Genomic DNA, 22693 nt, shown 5'->3' on the forward strand with positions numbered 1-22693 from the left:
ACAGGGCTGGAGGGGTAAAAGACGGACAGACAGGCAGACAGACAGGCAGACAGACAGGCAGACAGACAGACAGAAAGGCGGGCAGACAGACAGACAGATGGGCAGACAGACAGACGGCCGGAGAGGCAGACAGACAGAGAGGCAGACAGGCAGGCAGACAGAGGGACTATGCCCTTAGTTGACACACTCTCATCATCATTCTCCCCTCTCACTCCCTCATTCTCTCTCTCTCTCTCTCTCTCTATCAGGAAGCAGCTCTCCCTCGTTACCTGGAAGGCGGTGCTTCTCCGCAGGGCTTCCAGATCTTCCTGCCAATCGGGACCACAAGGGGCGGGTTCAACCTGCCCTCCTCCATGTTCATTGGTCAGCCCGGGGAGAAGCGGGCGTCACCCGATCCCTCATCTGACGAGCAGCTGGCTTGCCATTGGATGAAGGTATGCGATTGACAGGTGGACAGGAGAAGGGGTGTGTGTGGATGGGATAGAGTACCCTGGGGTGCATTCACAATCGGAACGTTGCAAAACTCTTCGCAACAGTTTACTGTTTATACCTGTATTTCCTTTGTACTCATACACTCGTAATGTTCCCGACAAATGTACATCCATCGATCGATTCATAACACATTACTATCTGAATTGCACTGCGATAACTGTCAGCATGTACTTCAAATGTGTGGAAGTATGAGTATGACTTTTTCATATACAGCATATATCATATGCTCAGCTCCAGTTCACTTACCTGAAATGCTCTAGTCTAAATGGACTCTTTCTCCCTTTCGCTCTCTCTCTCTCCTTCCCTTTCTCTCTACCTCTCCCTCATCCCTCTCTTCCTCACTCTCTCTCTGCTCTCTAGTGCCACCTGCTGTTTGACTCGTTACAGGACCTGGTGGATCACATCAATGACTACCATGTCAAACCTGAAAAGGATTCTGGGTACTGCTGCCACTGGGAGGGCTGTGCCCGCAACGGGAGGGGATTCAACGCCAGGTAGGAGGGGCTTATTCTTCAGCGTATAGGTATGAGGGTCTCTGATCTTCAGATATGAAGGTGCCCCTAATCAGATTTAAAAGTGGATTAAAAAAATTTGGACTCTTTTTTAACAAATTACTATAAAGACATACACTGAGTGTACCAAACATTAAGAACAACTGCTCTTTCCATGACGTAGACTGACCAGGTGAATCCAGGTGAAAGCTATGATCCCTTATTGATGTCACATATTAAATCCACTTCAGTCAGTGTAGATGAAGGGGAGGAGACAGATTAAAGAAGGACTTTTAAGCCTTGAGACAATTGAGACATTGATTGTGTGTGTGTGCCATTCAGAGAGTGAATGGGTAAGACAAAATATTGAAGTGCCTTTGAATGGGGTATGGTAGTAGGTGCCAGGCACACCGGTTTGAGTGCGTCAAGAACTGCAACGCTGCTGGTTTTTTCACGCTCAACAGTTTCCCGTGTGTATCAAGAATGGTCCAACAACCAAAGGAAATCCAGTCAACTCGACACAACTGTGGGAAGCATTGGAGTCAACATGGGCCAGCATCCCTGTGGAACGCTTTTGACACCTTGTAGAGTCCATGCCCCGACGAATTGAGGCTGTTCTGAGGGCAACATAAAAGGGTGGGGGGGTGCAACTCAATATCAAGAAGGTGTTCTTAATGTTTTGTACACTCAGTGTATATTCACCACTTATATATGTGTGTAAAGCTTTATTCACTGTGTGTGTGTGTATATTCCCCCCAGGTACAAGATGTTGATCCACATCAGGACTCACACCAATGAGAAGCCTCACCACTGTCCCACCTGCAACAAGAGCTTTTCTCGCCTGGAGAACCTCAAGATACACACACGCTCACACACAGGTCAGTACACACACACACAGGTCAGTACACACACACACACAGGTCAGTACACACACACACAGGTCAGTACACACACACACACAGGTCAGTACACACACACACACACACACACACAGGTCAGTACACACACACAGGTCAGTACACACACACACAGGTCAGTACACACACACACAGGTCAGTACACACACACACACACACACACAGGTCAGTACACACACACAGGTCAGTACACACACACACACAGGTCAGTACACACACACACACACACACACAGGTCAGTACACACACACAGGTCAGTACACACACACACAGGTCAGTACACACACACACAGGTCAGTACACACACACACAGGTCAGTACACACACACACAGGTCAGTACACACACACACAGGTCAGTACACACACACACACAGGTCAGTACACACACACAGGTCAGTACACACACACACACACACAGGTCAGTACGCTCACACACACATGTCAGTACACACACACACAGGTCAGTACACACACACACACACACACACACACACACACACACACACACACACACACACACACACACACACACACACACACACAGGTCAGTACACACACACACAGGTCAGTACACACACACACAGGTCAGTTCACACACACACATGTCAGTACACACACACACACAGGTCAGTACACACACACACAGGTCAGTACACACACACACATGTCAGTACACACACACACACATGTCAGTACACACACACACAGGTCAGTACACACACACACACACAGGTCAGTACACACACACACACACAGGTCAGTACACACACACAGGTCAGTACACACACACACACACACACACACACACACACACACACACACACACACACACACACACACACACACACACACACACACACAGGTCAGTACACACACACACAGGTCAGTACGCTCACACACAGGTCAGTTCACACACACACATGTCAGTACACACACACACACAGGTCAGTACACACACACACACACATGTCAGTACACACACACACACAGGTCAGTACACACACACACACACACACACACACACACACACACACACACACACACACACACACACACACACACACACACACAGGTCAGTACACACACACACAGGTCAGTACGCTCACACACAGGTCAGTACACACACACACAGGTCAGTTCACACACACACATGTCAGTACACACACACACACAGGTCAGTACACACACAGGTCAGTACACACACAGGTCAGTACACACACACACAGGTCAGTACACACACACACACAGGTCAGTTCACACACACACATGTCAGTACACACACACACAGGTCAGTACACACACACACAGGTCAGTACACACACACACACAGGTCAGTACACACACAGGTCAGTACACACACACACAGGTCAGTACACACACAGGTCAGTACACACACACACAGGTCAGTACACACACACACAGGTCAGTTCACACACACACATGTCAGTACACACACACACACAGGTCAGTACACACACACACAGGTCAGTACACACACACACACAGGTCAGTACACACACACACAGGTCAGTACACACACACACAGGTCAGTACACACACACACAGGTCAGTACACACACACACAGGTCAGTACACACACACACACAGGTCAGTACACACACAGGTCAGTACACACACAGGTCAGTACACACACACACACAGGTCAGTACACACACAGGTCAGTACACACACACAGGTCAGTACACACACACACACACAGGTCAGTACACACACACACACACACACAGGTCAGTACACACACAACACACACACACACACACACACACACACACACACACACACACACAGGTCAGTACACACACACACACACAGGTCAGTACGCTCACACACACACATGTCAGTACACACACACACACACAGGTCAGTACACACACACACACACACACACACACACACACACACACACACACACACACACACACACACACACACACACACACACACACACACACAGGTCAGTACACACACACACACACAGGTCAGTACGCTCACACACACACACGTCAGTACACACACACACACACACAGGTCAGTACACACACACACACACACACACACACACACACACACACACACACACACACACACACACACACACACACAGGTCAGTACACACACACAGGTCAGTACACACACACACACACACACAGGTCAGTACACACACACAGGTCAGTACACACACACACAGGTCAGTACACACACACACACACACACACACACACACACACACAGGTCAGTACACACACACAGGTCAGTACACACACACACAGGTCAGTACACACACACAGGTCAGTACACACACACACACACAGACACAGGTCAGTACACACACACACACACACACACACAGGTCAGTACACACACACACACACACACACACACAGGTCAGTACACACACACACACACACACACACACACACACACACACACACACACACACACACACACACACACACACACAGGTCAGTACACACACACACACACACACACACACACACACACAGGTCAGTACACACACACGCACACAGGTCAGTACACACACACACACACACAGGTCAGAACACACACACACACACACACACACACAGGTCAGAACACACACACACACACACAGGTCAGAACACACACACACACACACACAGGTCAGAACACACACACACACACAGGTCAGTACACACACACACACACAGGTCAGTACACACACACACACACACACACACACACACACACACACACACACACACACACACACACACACACACACACACACACACACACACAGGTCAGTACACACACACACACACAGGTCAGTACACACACACACACACACAGGTCAGTACACACACACACACACACACAGGTCAGTACACACACACACACACACACAGGTCAGTACACACACACACACACACACACAGGTCAGTACACACACACACACACACACACACACACACACACACACACACACACACACACACACACACACACACACACACACACACACACAGGTCAGTACACACACACACACACACACAGGTCAGTACACACACACACACAGGTCAGTACACAAACACACACACACACAGGTCAGTACACACACACACACACACAGGTCAGTACACACACACACACAGGTCAGTACACACACACACACAGGTCAGTACACACACACACAGGTCAGTACACACACACACAGGTCAGTACACACACACACAGGTCAGTACACACACACACACAGGTCAGTACACACACACACACACACACACACACACAGGTCAGTACACACACACACAGGTCAGTACACACACACACAGGTCAGTACACACACACACAGGTCAGTACACACACACACACAGGTCAGTACACACACACACACACACACACACACACACACACAGGTCAGTACACACACACACACAGGTCAGTACACACACACACACACACACACACACAGGTCAGTACACACACACACACACACACACACAGGTCAGTACACACACACACACACACACACACACACACACACACACACACACAACAGATACACACACACACACACAGGTCAGAACACACACACAGGTCAGTACACACACACACACACACACACAGGTCAGTACACACACACACACACAGGTCAGTACACACACACACACACACACACACACAGGTCAGTACACACACACACACACACACACACACACACACACACACACAGGTCAGTACACACACACACACACACACAGGTCAGTACACACACACACACACACACACACACACACACACACACACACACACACACACACACAGGTCAGTACACACACACAGGTCAGTACACACACACACACACACACACAGGTCAGTACACACACACACACACACAGGTCAGTACACACACACACACACACACACACACACACACACAGGTCAGTACACACACACACACACACACACACACACACACACACACACACAGGTCAGTACACACACACACACACACACACAGGTCAGTACACACACACACACACACACACACAGGTCAGTACACACACACACACACACACACACACACACACACACACACACACACACACACACACACACACACACACACACACACACACACACACACACACACACAGGTCAGTACACACACACACAGGTCAGTACACACACACACACAGGTCAGTACACACACACACACACACACAGGTCAGTACACACACACACACACACACACACACACACACACACACACACACACACACACAGGTCAGTACACACACACACACAGGTCAGTACACACACACACACACACACACACACACACACACACAGGTCAGTACACACACACACAGGTCAGTACACACACACACACACACAGGTCAGTACACACACACACACACACACACACACACACACACAGGTCAGTACACACACACACAGGTCAGTACACACACACACAGGTCAGTACACACACACACAGGTCAGTACACACACACACACAGGTCAGTACACACACACACACACACACACACACACACAGGTCAGTACACACACACACAGGTCAGTACACACACACACAGGTCAGTACACACACACACAGGTCAGTACACACACACACACAGGTCAGTACACACACACACACACACACACACACACACACACACACACACACACACACACACACACACACACACACACACAGGTCAGTACACACACACACAGGTCAGTACACACACACACACACACACACACAGGTCAGTACACACACACACACACACACACACACACACACACACACACACACAGGTCAGTACACACACACACACACAGGTCAGTACACACACACACACACACACACACACACACACACACACACACACACACACACACACACACACACACACACACACACACAGGTCAGTACACACACACAGGTCAGTACACACACACACAGGTCAGTACACACACACACACACACACACACACAGGTCAGTACACACACACACACACACACAGGTCAGTACACACACACACACACACACACACACACACACACACACACACAGGTCAGTACACACACACACAGGTCAGTACACACACACACACACACACACACACACACACACAGGTCAGTACACACACACACACACACACACACACACACACACACACACACACACACAGGTCAGTACACACACACACAGGTCAGTACACACACACACACACACACACACACAGGTCAGTACACACAGGTCAGTACACACACACACACACACACACACACAGGTCAGTACACACACACACACACACACACACACACAGGTCAGTACACACACACACACAGGTCAGTACACACACACACACACACACACACACACACACACACACACAGGTCAGTACACACACACACAGGTCAGTACACACACACACACAGGTCAGTACACACACACACACACACACACACACAGGTCAGTACACACACACACACACATACACAGGTCAGTACACACACACACACACACACAGGTCAGTACACACACACACACACACACACACACACACACACACACACACACACACACACACACACACACACACACACACACACACACACACACACACACACACAGGTCAGTACACACACACACACACACACACACACAGGTCAGTACACACACACACAGGTCAGTACACACACACACACACAGGTCAGTACACACACACACACACAGGTCAGTACACACACACACAGGTCAGTACACACACACACACAGGTCAGTACGCTCACACACACACACAGGTCAGTACACACACACACACACACACACAGGTCAGTACACACACACACACACACACACACACACACACAGGTCAGTACACACACACACACAGGTCAGTACACACACATACACAGGTCAGTACACATACACAGGTCAGTTTGATTATTTTTGCTAAAGAACAGCTGTTTATTTCCCCTCTAAAAAGGCTGTCTTGCGGGGTTAGGAAACCGCGGGGGTAAGAGTCCGCTGTGCTGTTGTGTCTCTTTGTCAGAACCTCTCGCAGTGTTTTTTTATTGTGGTTGTGGGGTACTTCGGGTCAGATTTAAAGGCATGCATACATGTCGCACACACACAGGCATATAATCTTTAATGCATCCATACCGTCATTTAAAGATGCTTTTCTGGCATACCTGTCCAAAAAGAAATGCAAATACCATATGCATTCCAAAATCTGAAGATCTGTCAGTTGACAAGAGAATTCCCATCCATCCTTCTCTCCTCTTCCCCTCTCCCAGGAGAGAAGCCGTACATCTGTCCGTACGAGGGCTGCAGCAAGCGCTACTCCAACTCCAGCGACCGCTTCAAGCACACGCGCACCCACTACGTCGACAAGCCATACTACTGCAAGATGGCTGGCTGCCTTAAACGCTACACCGACCCCAGCTCCCTCCGCAAACACATCAAGGCCCACGGACACTTCGTCGCGACCCAGGAACAGGCCTCCTCGGCCGGGCTCGGGGTGTTCCTCAAAGGGGGTGGTCTCCACGGAGGTAACGGTGGAGGGGTCTCGGAGATGGGCTATGTCGGCGGGGCCCATATTATCATCCCAGGAGGGGCCACCGTGGCTTCTCTCCTAGGGGGCCACCATCTAGGGGCCTCACTGCCCCTCTCGGCCATGTGTGGCCCCCTGGATCTCAGCAGACTAGGTCACCCTGGAGCCTCCTTGTTCTCATTAGGTAGCGGAGGTGGGGGATTGGGTTGGTGTGATTCCTCCCTGCTCCCGTTCGGACTCTCGACTGCATCCGTGTTTGGGTTGGCTTCCATGGGTCTGGGGCGGCTAGGGAGAGGGGAGAGCAGGAGGGAGGAGGAGGACGGGTGTGAAGAGGAGAGGGACGATGAGGTATTGAATTTGTCTGCGGGAGGGTACGGAGGGACGGGGGCGGGGCGTGACCTCCCCTCCTGGGTGGTGATTCAATCCCCTGCAGCGTTGGTGCTCAAACCAGCTGTTGTCAGCTAGGGCCAGGGTGTGTGTGTGTGTGTGTGTGTGTGTGTGTGTGTGTGTGTGTGTGTGTGTGTGTGTGTGTGTGTGTGTGTGTGCTCAGCTTGGGACACGTGCTCACATGCCTGTTGCTACGATCACGGGACAGGGTGTGTGTGTAAGTTTCTGTGTGTGTGTGTTTGTGCCTAAACGATGCCTCGGAGCTGACAGTTGGTGTGTGTGTGTGGAGGGGGGAGGGTTAGGTGCTTTATAAACGCTGCGTGGGGGTCAAAGGTAATTCTCCTTTTCAGACATAAAAACTCTGATCATTTCAACATTAAACAGCAGGCTGAAGAAAACAACAGGACAACTATGGAATGTACCTCAAACATTCCCTGTGGACTTTTCCTATGGACTTTTCACAATGGACATCCCTAATTGACATTCCCAATTGATTTGTGTGGCAACGCAGTTGGATTTATGTAATCACCATTATGATGTAAAGAAGAAGCAGCTGTTATTGAGAGAATTGAGGTAATATGCTCCTGTATGTTTTGTTAGTCATCATTTGTATGCAGCACAGACCCTATGGACTATAACCGATAACAGCTACTGTTAGTCTGGATGGTCACTATAACAGTGGGTTTTATATCAGTGTCTTTAACTATTATGGCCACCAGGGGGAGGTAGAGAGTCAGGTAAATTCTGTCTAATCTTTCTAGCCTCACATCAGAACTGAATTGTTCTGTGTGGAAGTTGTCTGTAGCCACAGATCTTGGGTCAGCTTACCATCCTTAACCATTAGAAAATGCAAAACTGACCTTAGATCAGTGTCTAGGGCCAACTTTATTCTCCTTCCTCCCCATCTACTCAGTCTCTAGACTCACAACAACAAACAGCCTTTAAAATCCCCTGTAGGGAATAAGCTCCCAAGGTTACAAGGTAGTCAGTGGAAATCTGTGGTACACACTACAGAGCGAACACAGTCTTGTTGAAGCATGTTGGATGTCAAACTACATTCTATGGGGTGGATTCTAACTTCCGCTTTAGTCAAACATTGATGACAATGGGAGACTAAGTTAAAATGTAACTGGAAGTTTAGGATTCGCCTTTTTTTTTTACCCAGGCAGGGTTAGTAGGGATAGCCTTCACTCATGTTACCCAGTTCCCCTGGGGTCCTCTGAGCTAAGAATGTGGTATTTGGTTCCATTGTCATGTGACTGCCACCTGCATAGTGGTAAGGTTGGTTGCCAGGACGACAGAGGTGTGGTTTGGCTATGAAAGGCTATGATGTTTCGCTGACAATGACCCACACCTTCCTCTCACCTCAACCAACCTACTTGACCTGCAGTGGCTTCACACACCTAGGCTGCATCTGAAATGACACCCTATCCCCTGTATAGTATTCCCTAAAAGGTAGTGCACTGTAAAGGGAATAGGGTGCCATTTCAGGCGCACACCTCATGTTTTATAACTGACGATCAAATTCAATAACGTTGAATGAATTAAGCTTAAAATAACCTATATCTTGTATGTTTTTACCCTACAAATGGATCAAATCTGGTGTGGTCCCAACAGCAAACAGCCTTTAAAATCTTCTGTAGGGAATAGGCTCCTGAAGTTACAAGGTAATAAGTGGAAATGTTTGTATAGCTATGACATCTGTGTATTTTCATCACTTGTGCAAACAAGTAAAACAAGTTTTATTTGTCTTTCTGGTTAAGACGAGACGTTTCTGTTGAATGTTGAAGTTGTTCCTCTCTCTACCGCAACTATCTTATTTCCTCACTTGGTGACAATGGGTGTGTCCCAAATGGCACCCTATTCCCTATGTAGTGCGCTACTTTTGACCAGAGCCCTGGTCAAAAGTAGTGCACTACATAGGGAACAGGTTGTCATTTAGGGCGTATCCAAAGACAAGGATCCTATTTCAGGATCTACAAACCCAACGATGACGCATTAACCCTTTGTGCGACAGACATTTCTCAATAAAGCCGACAAACCTCATAAAAGTATTATTTGCTAATAGCTTATCCAACACAAGGTAGGGATTGTTATTTGATCTGCACAACTTACCTGGACTCCAGTATTATTGACCAAGTTAGGGATTTCTATTTGATCCAGGTTTTATTGATTAGATAAGTAGACCCAATGTAAACAGAAGTGTGTACATAACTGTGTAGTACTTATAATAGCTTCATTATTTGTATTTATTCACAGACAAATCACTCAAAATAATACTTAGTCGTTGTTGTAAGTAGAATGTAACAGTGTGCAACTCCACCATGCCAGTTGAATTTAAATGTAGTTACAACCAGGCACTGTAAGGTTGATTGGAAAAACACGAGACTTCAGGTTCCCATATTGAGGTAACACAGAAAGTACAAATAGGACAGAGGTGAAGTTACATATGAAGTCTACATATGCACAAAGGGTTAACGTTAGACTATGGCCTACCTATTGCAGGCCAGCATCTGATATCATTTCTATCCTCGTTTGCACATTAAGATGTTCAATTATTATTATGTATTTTTTTATGTTTCCAAGTGCCTTGTATGTATCATAAGTGAAATATACTGAAAATACACACAGCACATTCAATGAAGTACAGGTACATGTAATGCAAATGTATAAATATAGGTATTTTTTCCAAAGGGTCAACACTTTACATGACTGACTGTTTAGAGTTGACAAAAGGTGTGATTGGTGACATCATAGCTTTGTGTGCTTTCAGTTTTTTTTACGAGGACTGTTAAACGGAAAATGTCGTTAATGACGAAGACGTGACGTCAATAAACAAAGATTAACAAATTAAGTGGCATTGTTGTGTCACCTGTGTGTGTGTGTGTTCATCAACTCTCCTGGGTTGTAGGCAAGTGGTGTGTTATTGTGTGTGTGTGTGTGTGTGTGTGTGTGTGTGTGTGTGTGTGTGTGTGTGTGTGTGTGTGTGTGTGTGTGTGTGTGTGTTCAGGCCTACTGTCTGCAATCAGTGTAAGAAAGAAAGATATTTCCCCTTAGCCTGACAACGTCCAACGTCCAAAGTCAACAAAACCATAACACTTTACAACACTGAAGCAGGCTCACACACACACACACACACACACACACACACACACACACACACACACAACCCCCCACCTCCCACACACACTTGTTTCCTCATCTCTCCTCCTGCCCTCCTCTCCTCCTCTGCCCTTCCCCTGTCACACACTCACCCTTCCCTGTAGGCTACAGAACACCTGTGAAGCTACACCAACTCCAGCATAGACCCATTGACGTGTGAGGCTCAGAGCCCACTGGAGTGTTCTACTGGATAGACCTGAAAGACAGGGGAGGTGCTGGGATTGTCCTGGGTTGGTCGTACACACACACAGGAGGGGTGTTCTTTTCTTCACCAGTCACTGCCACAAGGATCCATGGTCTCTCTGAGGAGGAGAACTGGCTGCACTCATGGAGAAACAAGGAGGAAATGGATGTAAACGGTAAGCAAGCACAGCCAATGACATTTCTCTGCTCTTCTCAGGATAAACTAACTGACGTACAATCAACCAGTTCTAGATAATAGGGTCCAGTTTTACAGTGCTTTACAGTAACCAGTTACTAACTAGATCAACTGCACGTTACTTCTAGATAACAGGGTCCAGTTTTACAGTGCTTTACAGTAACCAGTTACTAACTAGATCAACTACACGTTACTTCTAGATAATAGGGTCCAGTTTTACAGTGCTTTACAGTAACCAGTTACTAACTAGATCAACTACACGTTACTTCTAGATAATAGGGTACAGTTTTACAGTGCTTTACAGTAACCAGTTACTAACTAGATCAACTACACGTTACTTCTAGATAATAGGGTCCAGTTTTACAGTGCTTTACAGTAACCAGTTACTAACTAGATCAACTGCACGTTACTTCTAGATAATAGGGTACAGTTTTACAGTGCTTTACAGTAACCAGTTACTAACTAGATCAACTACACGTTACTTCTAGATAATAGGGTCCAGTTTTACAGTGCTTTACAGTAACCAGTTACTAACTAGATCAACTACACGTTACTTCTAGATAATAGGGTCCAGTTTTACAGTGCTTTACAGTAACCAGTTACTAACTAGATCAACTGCACGTTACTTCTAGATAATAGGGTCCAGTTTTACAGTGCTTTACAGTAACCAGTTACTAACTAGATCAACTACACGTTACTTCTACACAATAGCGTCCAGTTTTACAGTAAATGTCCCAAATTGTATGTACATGGTAGGCACAAAAGGTAAGAGGAACATATATGTGCGCTTCTCATTGCTTAATCAATCAATCCTATTTATTTATAAAGCCATCTTTACATAGGCTGTAAAAAAGAGTGCTTTAAAGTAACCAGTTACTAACTAGATCAACTACATCATACTTCTGTATGTATTTACATGTTAGTAACTTTAGATAGACAGACACAGTGTCTACTCTAGAACCGAAGCCATAGATTTGAATAGGGTAACATTTACATAGAATATGTTGACATCAGGCCATTTCTATTGGCCCTAGTCATAAATAGAATGTTTGGCGTTCTCTGAGAAGATTGTCCCAATCTACCCTAAAAGGAGAAGAATACATAGCTGAAGAATGTATGTAATGATGTGGAAAATGTGCAGGTATATACTTAATTTTATATACTTATTATGTACTTATTGAAATACATGAAATTAGCTGTACAGTGTATTAAAGATGTTCTCTTTGTCCAGATTGTATTTATAAAGCTATTATTACAGCAGTAGTTGTCACAAAGTGCTTTGACAGTAGCATGGTGAGTCACTTCAAAGAAGCAAAAATATGCAAATAAGTCCAAATGAAATGAAATCAAACTTTATTTGTCACATGCTCGGAATACAACAGGTGTATTCACCTTACCGTGAGATGTTTACTTACAAGCCCTTAACCAACAATGCAGTTGTAAGAAAATAGAGTTAAGAAAATATTTACTAAATAAACTAAAGTAAAAAAAGAAAAGCAACATTTTTTTTATATAATAACAATAATGACGCTATATACAGGGGGTACCGTTTCCGAGTCAAGGAGAAGACCTACTACGGTAAATTGCACTGTATTTTTCCAAAGAAGAGAAGGTGGGGTTTGAATAACGTATAACCTAGACGAAATACCCCCAAGAGTAGGTTTACTGAGTTAAATGTAATGTTATTAAATGTTGTTTTGAGTGCCGACAGCAAACAACCTTTTAAGTAGACTGACAGGAAAGCATCGTGTGCAAATAGAAACCCAACATAGATCAAATCTGCTTCTCATTCACAGTGAAAGCGATTCTCTTTTATCTGATCAGATATGAACACAGTTCCCCTTATGACACTGATGAAGCCTTGTTCGGTGAAAACTAAAGATGGAATACATTTCAATTTACTTCACTGTAGATACAGAGTGGGAACCTTCCTCATGTTCCTATTCATAACGAATTACTGTTTTGGTCTTAAAGTGGGTTATGTCAATAATCTATTCCTACATGTGCGCTGGGTTTTTCCCTTTTTCATTCACTGACTGTAGGCAGGTTTACATTGACCCAGGTTTATTCGACAAAAGCAATGTTGCTAAAAAAACGATTGCGACATGGCAGATGGCATATCACAGGAGGTTGGTGGCACCTTAATTGGGAAGGACAGGCTCGTGGTAATGCCTGGAGCGGAATGAGTAGAACAGCATCAAACACATAGTTAGATGCCATTCCATTGGCTCTGCTCCAGCCCTCATTATGAGCCGTCCTCCCCTCAGCAGCCTCCACTGTGGCAGATATAGGAGAAACTTTCTGAACATCGACAACATTGTTGTCCGTTCGACAGCAGTGGATTTTCTTTTGTCGAACTTTCTTTATTGCAACAATTGATTATTTTTCAACTATAAAAGTAATGTTTCTTTGCAGGACAATGATTGTCCTGACTTTCCATGGCACGGACCGTGGCGATATTTGCTGCCCCATATACATAGACATGGAATCACTGGTCACTTATTTTTTTAAATATTTTTTATTTATTTAATTAACTAGTCAAGTCAGTTAAGAACAAATTCTTATTCACAATAATGGCCTACCAAAAGGCAAAAGACTTCCTGCGGGGGGGATGGGGGCTGGGATAAAAAAATAAATATATATATATATATCGGACAAAACACACATCATGACACTAGTCACATTAATAATAATGTTTACATACTGCTTTACTAATTTCATATGCATATACTGTATTATATTCTACTGTATTTTAGTTGACATGAGAATTATTAGAATATGGCAAATATTAGTACATTATTGCATTCTATACATGCTAACTTTCGTAGGCTATAGGTGGGAAACAGATAGGTGGGAAGGCATACAGGATATCGACAATTTATTAACGCGCAATTTCCCTAAATGCGTAATCGAAACACTTCGACCACTAACTACATTTTTATTCAACACTAGAATTTTCCGATAAGTTTTTTTTTCATCGACGTCGTTAGGTCCAGCTGTTTTTTTCGAAACAATAAAGTTAAGTGGAAATGCACTCATCTATTTTCTACGCAAACTTTCTACATGTAGACAAAAAAAATCACTGGACAAGGTAATGGAAACAGCTACTGACAACCCTTTCATTACGCCATGTCATTGTATGGGAGAATCTTAATTGCTTTGACTCCTCGTGTCCTTTCTCCTCGCTTCCTTTTCAAAACCCATTGGTTGAGAAAGTCAGAGGTCCCGCCACCCTGACTTTCTCCACCAATGGCTTTTGGGAACGAGGCGTGGCGAGAGTACGGGAGTCAAGGACATGTAAATATATTTATGCCTAACCCATCCTCTAAAACAGTATTTCCCAACTCTGGTCCTCCAGTTCTCTCGCCAGTACACATTTTCGTTGTAGCCCTAGACAAACACGCCTCCTTCAACTCATTGAGGGTTTGATGATTAGTTGACAAGTTTTATCAGGTGTCTAGAAGAGCAGCTATATTCTAAGGAATGGTAGAGCCAAGCAACCTAAGCAAATATAGTTTTATGAATGACAGATGAGACATTTATATATCACTATTTTGACAGGTTCTAATGTACAGAAGCGTATCAACTCAAATTGTATTTTTCACATGCTTCGTAAACAACAGGTGTAGACTAACAGTGAAATGCTTGGCCCTTCCCAACAATGCAGAGAGAACATATTTGAAATTATACAAATAATAATAACATCAGGAATAAATACACAATGAGTAACGATAACTTGGCTATATACACAGGGTACCAGTACCAAGTCGATGTTCCGGGTGTACGAGGTAATTTAGATATGTACATATTGGATAAAGTGACTAGGCAACAGGATAGATAATAAACAGTAGCAGCAGTGTATTTGATGAGTCAAACGAGTTAGTGCTAAAAGGGTCCATGCAGATAGTCCGGGTAGCTATTTGGTTAACTACACTACATGGCCACAAGTATGTGGAAACCCCTTCAAATTAGTGGATTCGGGCTATTTTAGCCACATCCGTTGCTGACAGGTGTAGAAAATGTAGCACCCCGCCATGCAATCTCCATAGACAAACATTGGCAGTAGAATGGCCCATACTCAAGGGCTCAGTGACTTTCAAGGTGGCAGCGTCATAGGATGCTACCTTTTCAACATGTCAGTTCGTCAAATTTCGGCCCTGGTAGAGCTGCCCCGGTCAACTGTTATTGTCAAATGGAAAAGTCTAGGAGCAACAATGGCTCAGCCACGAAGTGGTAGGCCACACAAGCTCACAGAACGGGACCGCCGAGTGCTGAAGCGCGTAGTGGGTAAAAATCGTCTGTCTTCGGTTGCAACACTCACTACCGAGTTCCAAACTGCCTCTGGAAGCAACATCAGCACAATAACGGTTCATAGTGAGCTTCATGAAATGGGTTTTCATGGCCGAGCCACCGCACACAAGCCTAAGATCACCATGCACAATGCCAAGCATCGTCTGGAGTTGTGTAAAGCTCGCTGCCATTGGCGGAGTGATGAATCACGCTTCACCATCTGGCAGTCCGACGGACAAATCTGGGTTTGGTGGATGCCTGGAGAACACTACCTGCCCCAATGCATAGTGCCAACTGTAAAGTTTGGTGAGGAGGAATAGTGGTCTGGGGCTGTTTTTCATGGTTCGGGCTAGGCCCCTTAGTTCCAGTGAAGGGAAATTGTAACGCTACAGCATACAGTGACATTCTATATGATTCTGTGCCTTCCCAGAAGAGTGGAGAATGTTATAGCAGCAAAGGGGGGACCAACTCCATATTAATGCCCATGATTTTGGAATGAGATGTTCGAGGAGCAGGTGTCCACATACTTTTGGTCATGTAGTGTATTTCATCCAAGTCCTTGTGGTGAGATACACACTGTAGGTAGAGACAGTTGAGTTGTGTGTGTGTAGCAGTCTTATGGCTTGGGGGTAGAAGCTGTTCAGGGTCCTTTGGTTTCAGACTTGGTGCATCGGTACAGCTTACAGTGCAGTAGCAGAGAGAACAGTCTATTTTAACAGAATAGTACTCTGTGGCTGGAGTCTTTGACAATTTTTAGGACCTTCCTTTATCACCGCCTGAAATAGAGGTCCTGGATGGCAGGGAGCTCTGCCCCAGTGATGTACTGGGCCGGACGCACTACCTACCCTCTGTTGGGCCTTAGGGCCAAGTGAAGATAAAAAATAAATAAATGGTGATGGGGGATGGTACTTGAATTTTTTTTTCACGGATAGTACTTTAAAACTTGAAATACTTTGAGAATAAAGTTGAAATATATATATTTTTTAATAAAGTCAAAATACAATTTCGAGAATAAAGTGGCAATCTTTCGAGAATAGAGTGGCAATCTTTTGAGAATAAAGTGGCAATCTTTCGAGAATAGAGTGGCAATCTTTCGAGAATAGAGTGGCAATCTTTCGAGAATAAAGTGGCTATCTTTTGAGAATAGAGTGGCAATCTTTCGAGAATAGAGTGGCAATCTTTCGAGAATAGAGTGGCAATCTTTTGAGAATAGAGTGGCAATCTTTTGAGAATAGAGTGGCAATCTTTCGAGAATAAAGTGGCAATCTTTCGAGAATAAAGTGGCAATATTCGAGCATAAAGGCGTGGTTATATTTCAAAATTAAAGTATGTATTGGGTTATTAATTGCATGCCTCCCTGGCTCCCTGTTGCTGTATGCGCCACAGCTGAAATGCCTGAGTTAGATGACTGGTGAAACTATACTTTAGAACTGGCTTTAGTAACAAGGAAATCCTTGCTCTTTTAGCACATAATAACCAAGTGATTAATAACTATTAAGACCTGGAAGAGGTTGTGCCACAGATTGAATGTTTCCAGAAGGAGGAACCACACGGACTTGGATGAGGTATTTTATCCAAGTCCGTGTGGAGACGGGCGGGTTGTGTGTGTTTGCAGGTGTGTGTGTGTGGGCGGTAAAAAGTTTGGGGCAAAACAAACAAATGGCCATCAATCTAATGATCTAATACACTCGTTCAAACAGGCGTCACAGCACACTAATGCTTATCAATCTAATAACTCGCACGCACAAAATCACACCACGTTTCCCCCTGGCAATTTCAGACTATAAGCATACACTCATCTAACGGCTATGGTGTTATGAGCACAAACAAAACACGATCTTGGCACTGTCACTGAATGCAAAGACAACTGTGATCTGAGTCCCTGTCCGTCTGCCCTCAGAATTTGCTTCGACGTTCTGCTGCGTAGCCTAGGCAAAAAACTTGCAAAAATTCGGTGCATAATGGCAACTATTAACGACCATTGTGCTTTACTAACAGTAGTATTTCCCCCTTATGGCAACTATCCTTCTAACAAACATCGGCTAGTAGGACACGTGAGCACCCCCAATAAAACAAATTATTTTGGAATCCTGGAGACCGGGGGGCTAGGCGTGTGTGTGAATGGCCCATGTCAAACTGCTCTCCAAATTAGCTACAACACCGCTATTTTGCAGCCCATTATAAACCTATAGCGGCCCACTCGATTGAGTACCCTAGCCTGTAGGCTAATAGTGTGTTACAGTTGTCCAGTGAAAGTAAAGTATAGGCCTATCCAACGGCTGCGGGAGGCATGAACCAAGAAGAAGGGGTTTTACACACGTGTCTGTAGGAGGAATTGCAACTCATTGACCACTCCTGCATGCGCAAACCAGCTAATCTGGGGCCTGTTTGAATGGATTCTCCCTTTCTTTAAATAATCATTGATCCAAATATAAGCCTATTAGATAAATGATGATAGGTTATATGCTATAAAGAAATAATCACTGATCTGACATGACTTGGATGGTAGCCTAGGTTTTCCATCGGTCCTTCCCTACAGGGACCCGCAATCCTTCTCCATGCAATCCGTGACCTACATTCACAAGATAATAAACGTAGGCCTATGAGGCTATATTATTGATTGTGTAGCCTACATAAAACATTCATGCCATTGCGCACAAATGTGCAAATTAACCGTTAGTTTCAACACATAGGCTGCTGGCCAAGCTGTTATTCTCTAAAGTATGCACGCTGTTGGTGTAACAGTATAACTTTACGTCCGTCCCCTCGCCCCGACCCGGGCGCGAACCAGGGAACCTCTGCAAGGCCGCGGCCCTTGCAGCGCAAGGGGAACCACTACTTCAAGGTCTCAAAGTGAGTGAAGTAACCGATTGAAACGCTATTAGCGCGCACCACCTGCTAACTAGCTAGCCATTTCACATCCGTTACATTGGCATACGCAGGGGATTGAGGACAACCTTATAGCGAATTTAAAGGGCACCATGACAGGGACTGATGCGTGCACCTCTGTCTCTTCGTGGTCTGGCAAAGCACCATGGCCGTTCGGTAGAATGGTATTGCCTTGGCGATACGGTTTTGTGTGTGTATTCACACACACGCACACTTGCATACACACACACAACCCACTCTCTACCTATGTACTGTATGTAACCACACGGACTTGTGTTGTTCGAACCAGGTCCTAATACTTATAATAATATGATTATTATGTGCTAAAGGAGAAAGGATTTCCTTGCTACTAAAGCCAATTCTAAAGTATAGTTTCACCAGGTCATCTAACTCAGGTAGTATTTAAACAGTGACGCGCACAGCAACAGGGAGCCAGGGAGGTGTAACGGATGTGAAATGGCTAGCTAGTTAGCGGGTACGCGCTAGTAGCGTTTCAATCAGTTACGTCACTTGCTCTGAAACCTAGATGTAGGGTTGCCCCTTGCTCTGCAAGGGCCGTGGCCTTTGTGGAGCGATGGGTAACGATGCTTCGTGGGTGACCGTTGTTGATGTGTGCAGAGGGTCCCTGGTTCGCGCCCGTGTCGAGGGGACGGTCTAAAGTTATACTGTTACATTGGTGCCGTGACCCGGATCACTGGTTGCTGCGGAAAAGGAGGAGGTTGAAAGGGGGGTGAGTGTAACGGATGTGAAATGGCTAGCTAGTTAGCGGGTACGCGCTAGTAGCGTTTCAATCAGTTACGTCACTTGCTCTGAAACCTAGATGTAGGGTTGCCCCTTGCTCTGCAAGGGCCGCGGCTTTTGTGGAGCGATGGGTAACGACGCTTCGTGGGTGACTGTTGTTGATGTGTGCAGAAGGTCCCTGGTTCGCGCCCGTGTCGGGGCGAGGGGACGGTCTAAAGTTATACTGTTACAGAGGCATGCAGTTAACCACATCCCCTATATAAATATAAATATGAATATAACTGCGACTTTATTCTCAAAATGTTGACTTTATTCTCGAAACAATTTGTTTATTTTATTCTCGAAATATTGACACTTTATTCTCGAAATCATCAAAAACCACCACCCATCGCCGTTTATTAAATGTTTATCTTCACTTGGCCCGAATACTCTTCCATACTAATGAGACCATGTTGATCTACCAATCTAACCTCTATTTTCTTCTTCTCCCATTTAGTCAAGTTGTGGTCGAGAGCCCTGTACGACCACTGCGGTCTCTGGTGCGGTCGTGTTTCATCTTCCTCCTCTTCCTGTCCACGGTCATCGTGATCATCCTCTTAGGTTTTCCTGACAGCTCCTTCCAGACAGACTGGTGGAAAAACCTATCACTGTACACATACTACCGTAGATGGACCAACCCCGACCGCCCCCTTGGACCATCCCCAACCACCATTCCCCCAACCACAGTACCAGCCCCTCCCTCAACCACCATACGCCCGCTACCAACCAACCACTACCATTTTGGCTACCCTCGTAACTACCACTTCATCGTAGACGAACCGGACAAGTGTAATACCCAGACCCCGTTCCTGGTGCTGATAGTCCCTGTGGCGCCCGGTAACCTGGCGGCCCGGGATGCCATCCGCAGGACGTGGGGTAATGAGACCCTGGTGCAGGGGAAGAAGGTACAGACGCTATTCATGCTAGGACTTCCTGGAGGACCAGATGCTCAGGAGCTGCAGGAGAAGGTTGGTCTTGATTGTTTTAGCTTTTTTTAGTGTTGTGTTTATTTTTTTAAAGTGTGTTGGGGTTGTTAGTATTTAAATAGGATTTGATTTGATTTTGATTTGACTGTGACTTGAGCTGAGCTAACTTTGACTTTGACTCGACTTTGTCTTGACTCTTGACTTTGATTTGAAGGTGAACCAGGAGAGCCAGGTGCATCATGATCTACTCCAGAGCAACTTCCTGGACTCCTACCTCAACCTCACCATTAAGACCATGGTGATTATGGACTGGCTGGCCACCCACTGCACCAATGCCACCTACGCCATGAAGATCGACTCAGACATGTTCCTCAACGTAGAGAACCTGATGACTATGTTGCTGAGACCGGACGTCCCCAAGGTTAACTTTATTTGTATTTTATTCAACCCAACCTCCACCTCTTCCACCTGCACAGCTTTATTACTATAACTGTCTGTCTGTCTGTCTGTCTGTCTGTCTGTCTGTCTGTCTGTCTGTCTGTCTGTCTGTCTGTCTGTCTGTCTGTCTGTCTGTCTGTCTGTCTGTCTGTCTGTCTGTCTGTCTGTCTGTCTGTCTGTCTTACTAAGTTACAGTTTATTCTTTTTTTTCACCTTCTAAATCTTTAATAATTCTATACAAAGATGAAACTCCTCTCCTATTTCCCAAGGTGAACTACCTGACGGGGAAGCTGATGTGGGATCGACCGGTCATCCGGAACCCCAACTCCAAATGGTATGTTCCGGTAGAGATGTTAGCCGACAACCGATACCCGACCTACACACTTGGTATGGGATACGTCTTCTCCAACGACCTGCCGGAGAGGTTCGTGGAGGTATCCAAGGACATCAAGCTTTTTAATATAGAAGACGCCTATGTTGGCGCCTGTATGAAGAAACTGGGCCTCTCGCCCACAAACTCACCAAATCCTTGGCAATGGAAAGCCTATCTCGGCAAGTACAATCGCTGTGAATTTTCCAAAGTCATCACCTATATTTTGAGCCGCTCGTCCCAGATAGTGGACTACTGGATGGACCTGAAGAAGACACCTGGTTCACCCTGTTCCTAGACACTGATCTAGGGTCCATTTTGTATTTTTCATCCTAATGGTAGAGTCTAAGTCTTTAGGTAGCCAAACAGATATATACACCTGTATATATCGCTGAAAAAACATTGCTGTAGCTCTGCCACCTTCCACCTCAGATGCGGAAGGCTGACATCGGAGGATGTGGTGGATTGAGATGCAGCCCATGCAATACAACAGATATCTCTAGCTTAAACAGACAGTTTCTGATGGGAATTTTTTTATTACGCTTATTCAATTTCCGCGCGGACATTGACTCTAGTACTAGTACTAAGATTCAGG

General features: G+C 45.5%; 2 protein-coding genes across 3 annotated transcripts in view; both read left to right on the forward strand.

Moving 5' to 3' along the window:
• LOC120032890 (zinc finger protein GLIS2-like) overlaps nt 1–11718 on the forward strand; it is a 53116-nt gene extending 41398 nt beyond the window's left edge. For both annotated transcript variants that reach the window (XM_038979120.1, XM_038979119.1), the window contains 4 exons: nt 249–434; nt 853–986; nt 1743–1861; nt 8221–11718. In XM_038979120.1, the coding sequence (XP_038835048.1) occupies nt 249–434; nt 853–986; nt 1743–1861; nt 8221–8942 (1161 nt within the window). In that variant the 3' untranslated portion in view covers nt 8943–11718. The remainder of the gene's footprint in view (nt 1–248; nt 435–852; nt 987–1742; nt 1862–8220) is intronic.
• Nucleotides 11719–19729: 8011 nt separating this feature from the next.
• LOC120032466 (beta-1,3-galactosyltransferase 2-like) lies at nt 19730–22456 on the forward strand. The gene is made up of 4 exons (XM_038978571.1): nt 19730–19740; nt 20822–21332; nt 21505–21711; nt 21998–22456. Exons 1-4 carry the CDS (start codon nt 19730–19732, stop codon nt 22394–22396), a joined length of 1128 nt encoding a protein of 375 aa, XP_038834499.1. The 3' UTR covers nt 22397–22456.
• The last annotated feature ends 237 nt before the right edge of the window (nt 22457–22693 follow it).

This window comes from Salvelinus namaycush, chromosome 39, assembly GCF_016432855.1.
Source record: "Salvelinus namaycush isolate Seneca chromosome 39, SaNama_1.0, whole genome shotgun sequence".
Lineage (NCBI taxonomy): Eukaryota > Metazoa > Chordata > Actinopteri > Salmoniformes > Salmonidae > Salvelinus > Salvelinus namaycush.

What these genes read in the sequence shown, in the direction of transcription:
- LOC120032466 (XM_038978571.1), top strand. An exon ending in CTCAGGAGCTGCAGGAGAAG is followed by an intron (nt 21,333 to 21,504) that starts GTTGGTCTTGAT and finishes TTTGATTTGAAG; the next exon opens with GTGAACCAGGAGAGCCAGGT. An exon ending in TGAGACCGGACGTCCCCAAG is followed by an intron (nt 21,712 to 21,997) that starts GTTAACTTTATT and finishes CTATTTCCCAAG; the next exon opens with GTGAACTACCTGACGGGGAA.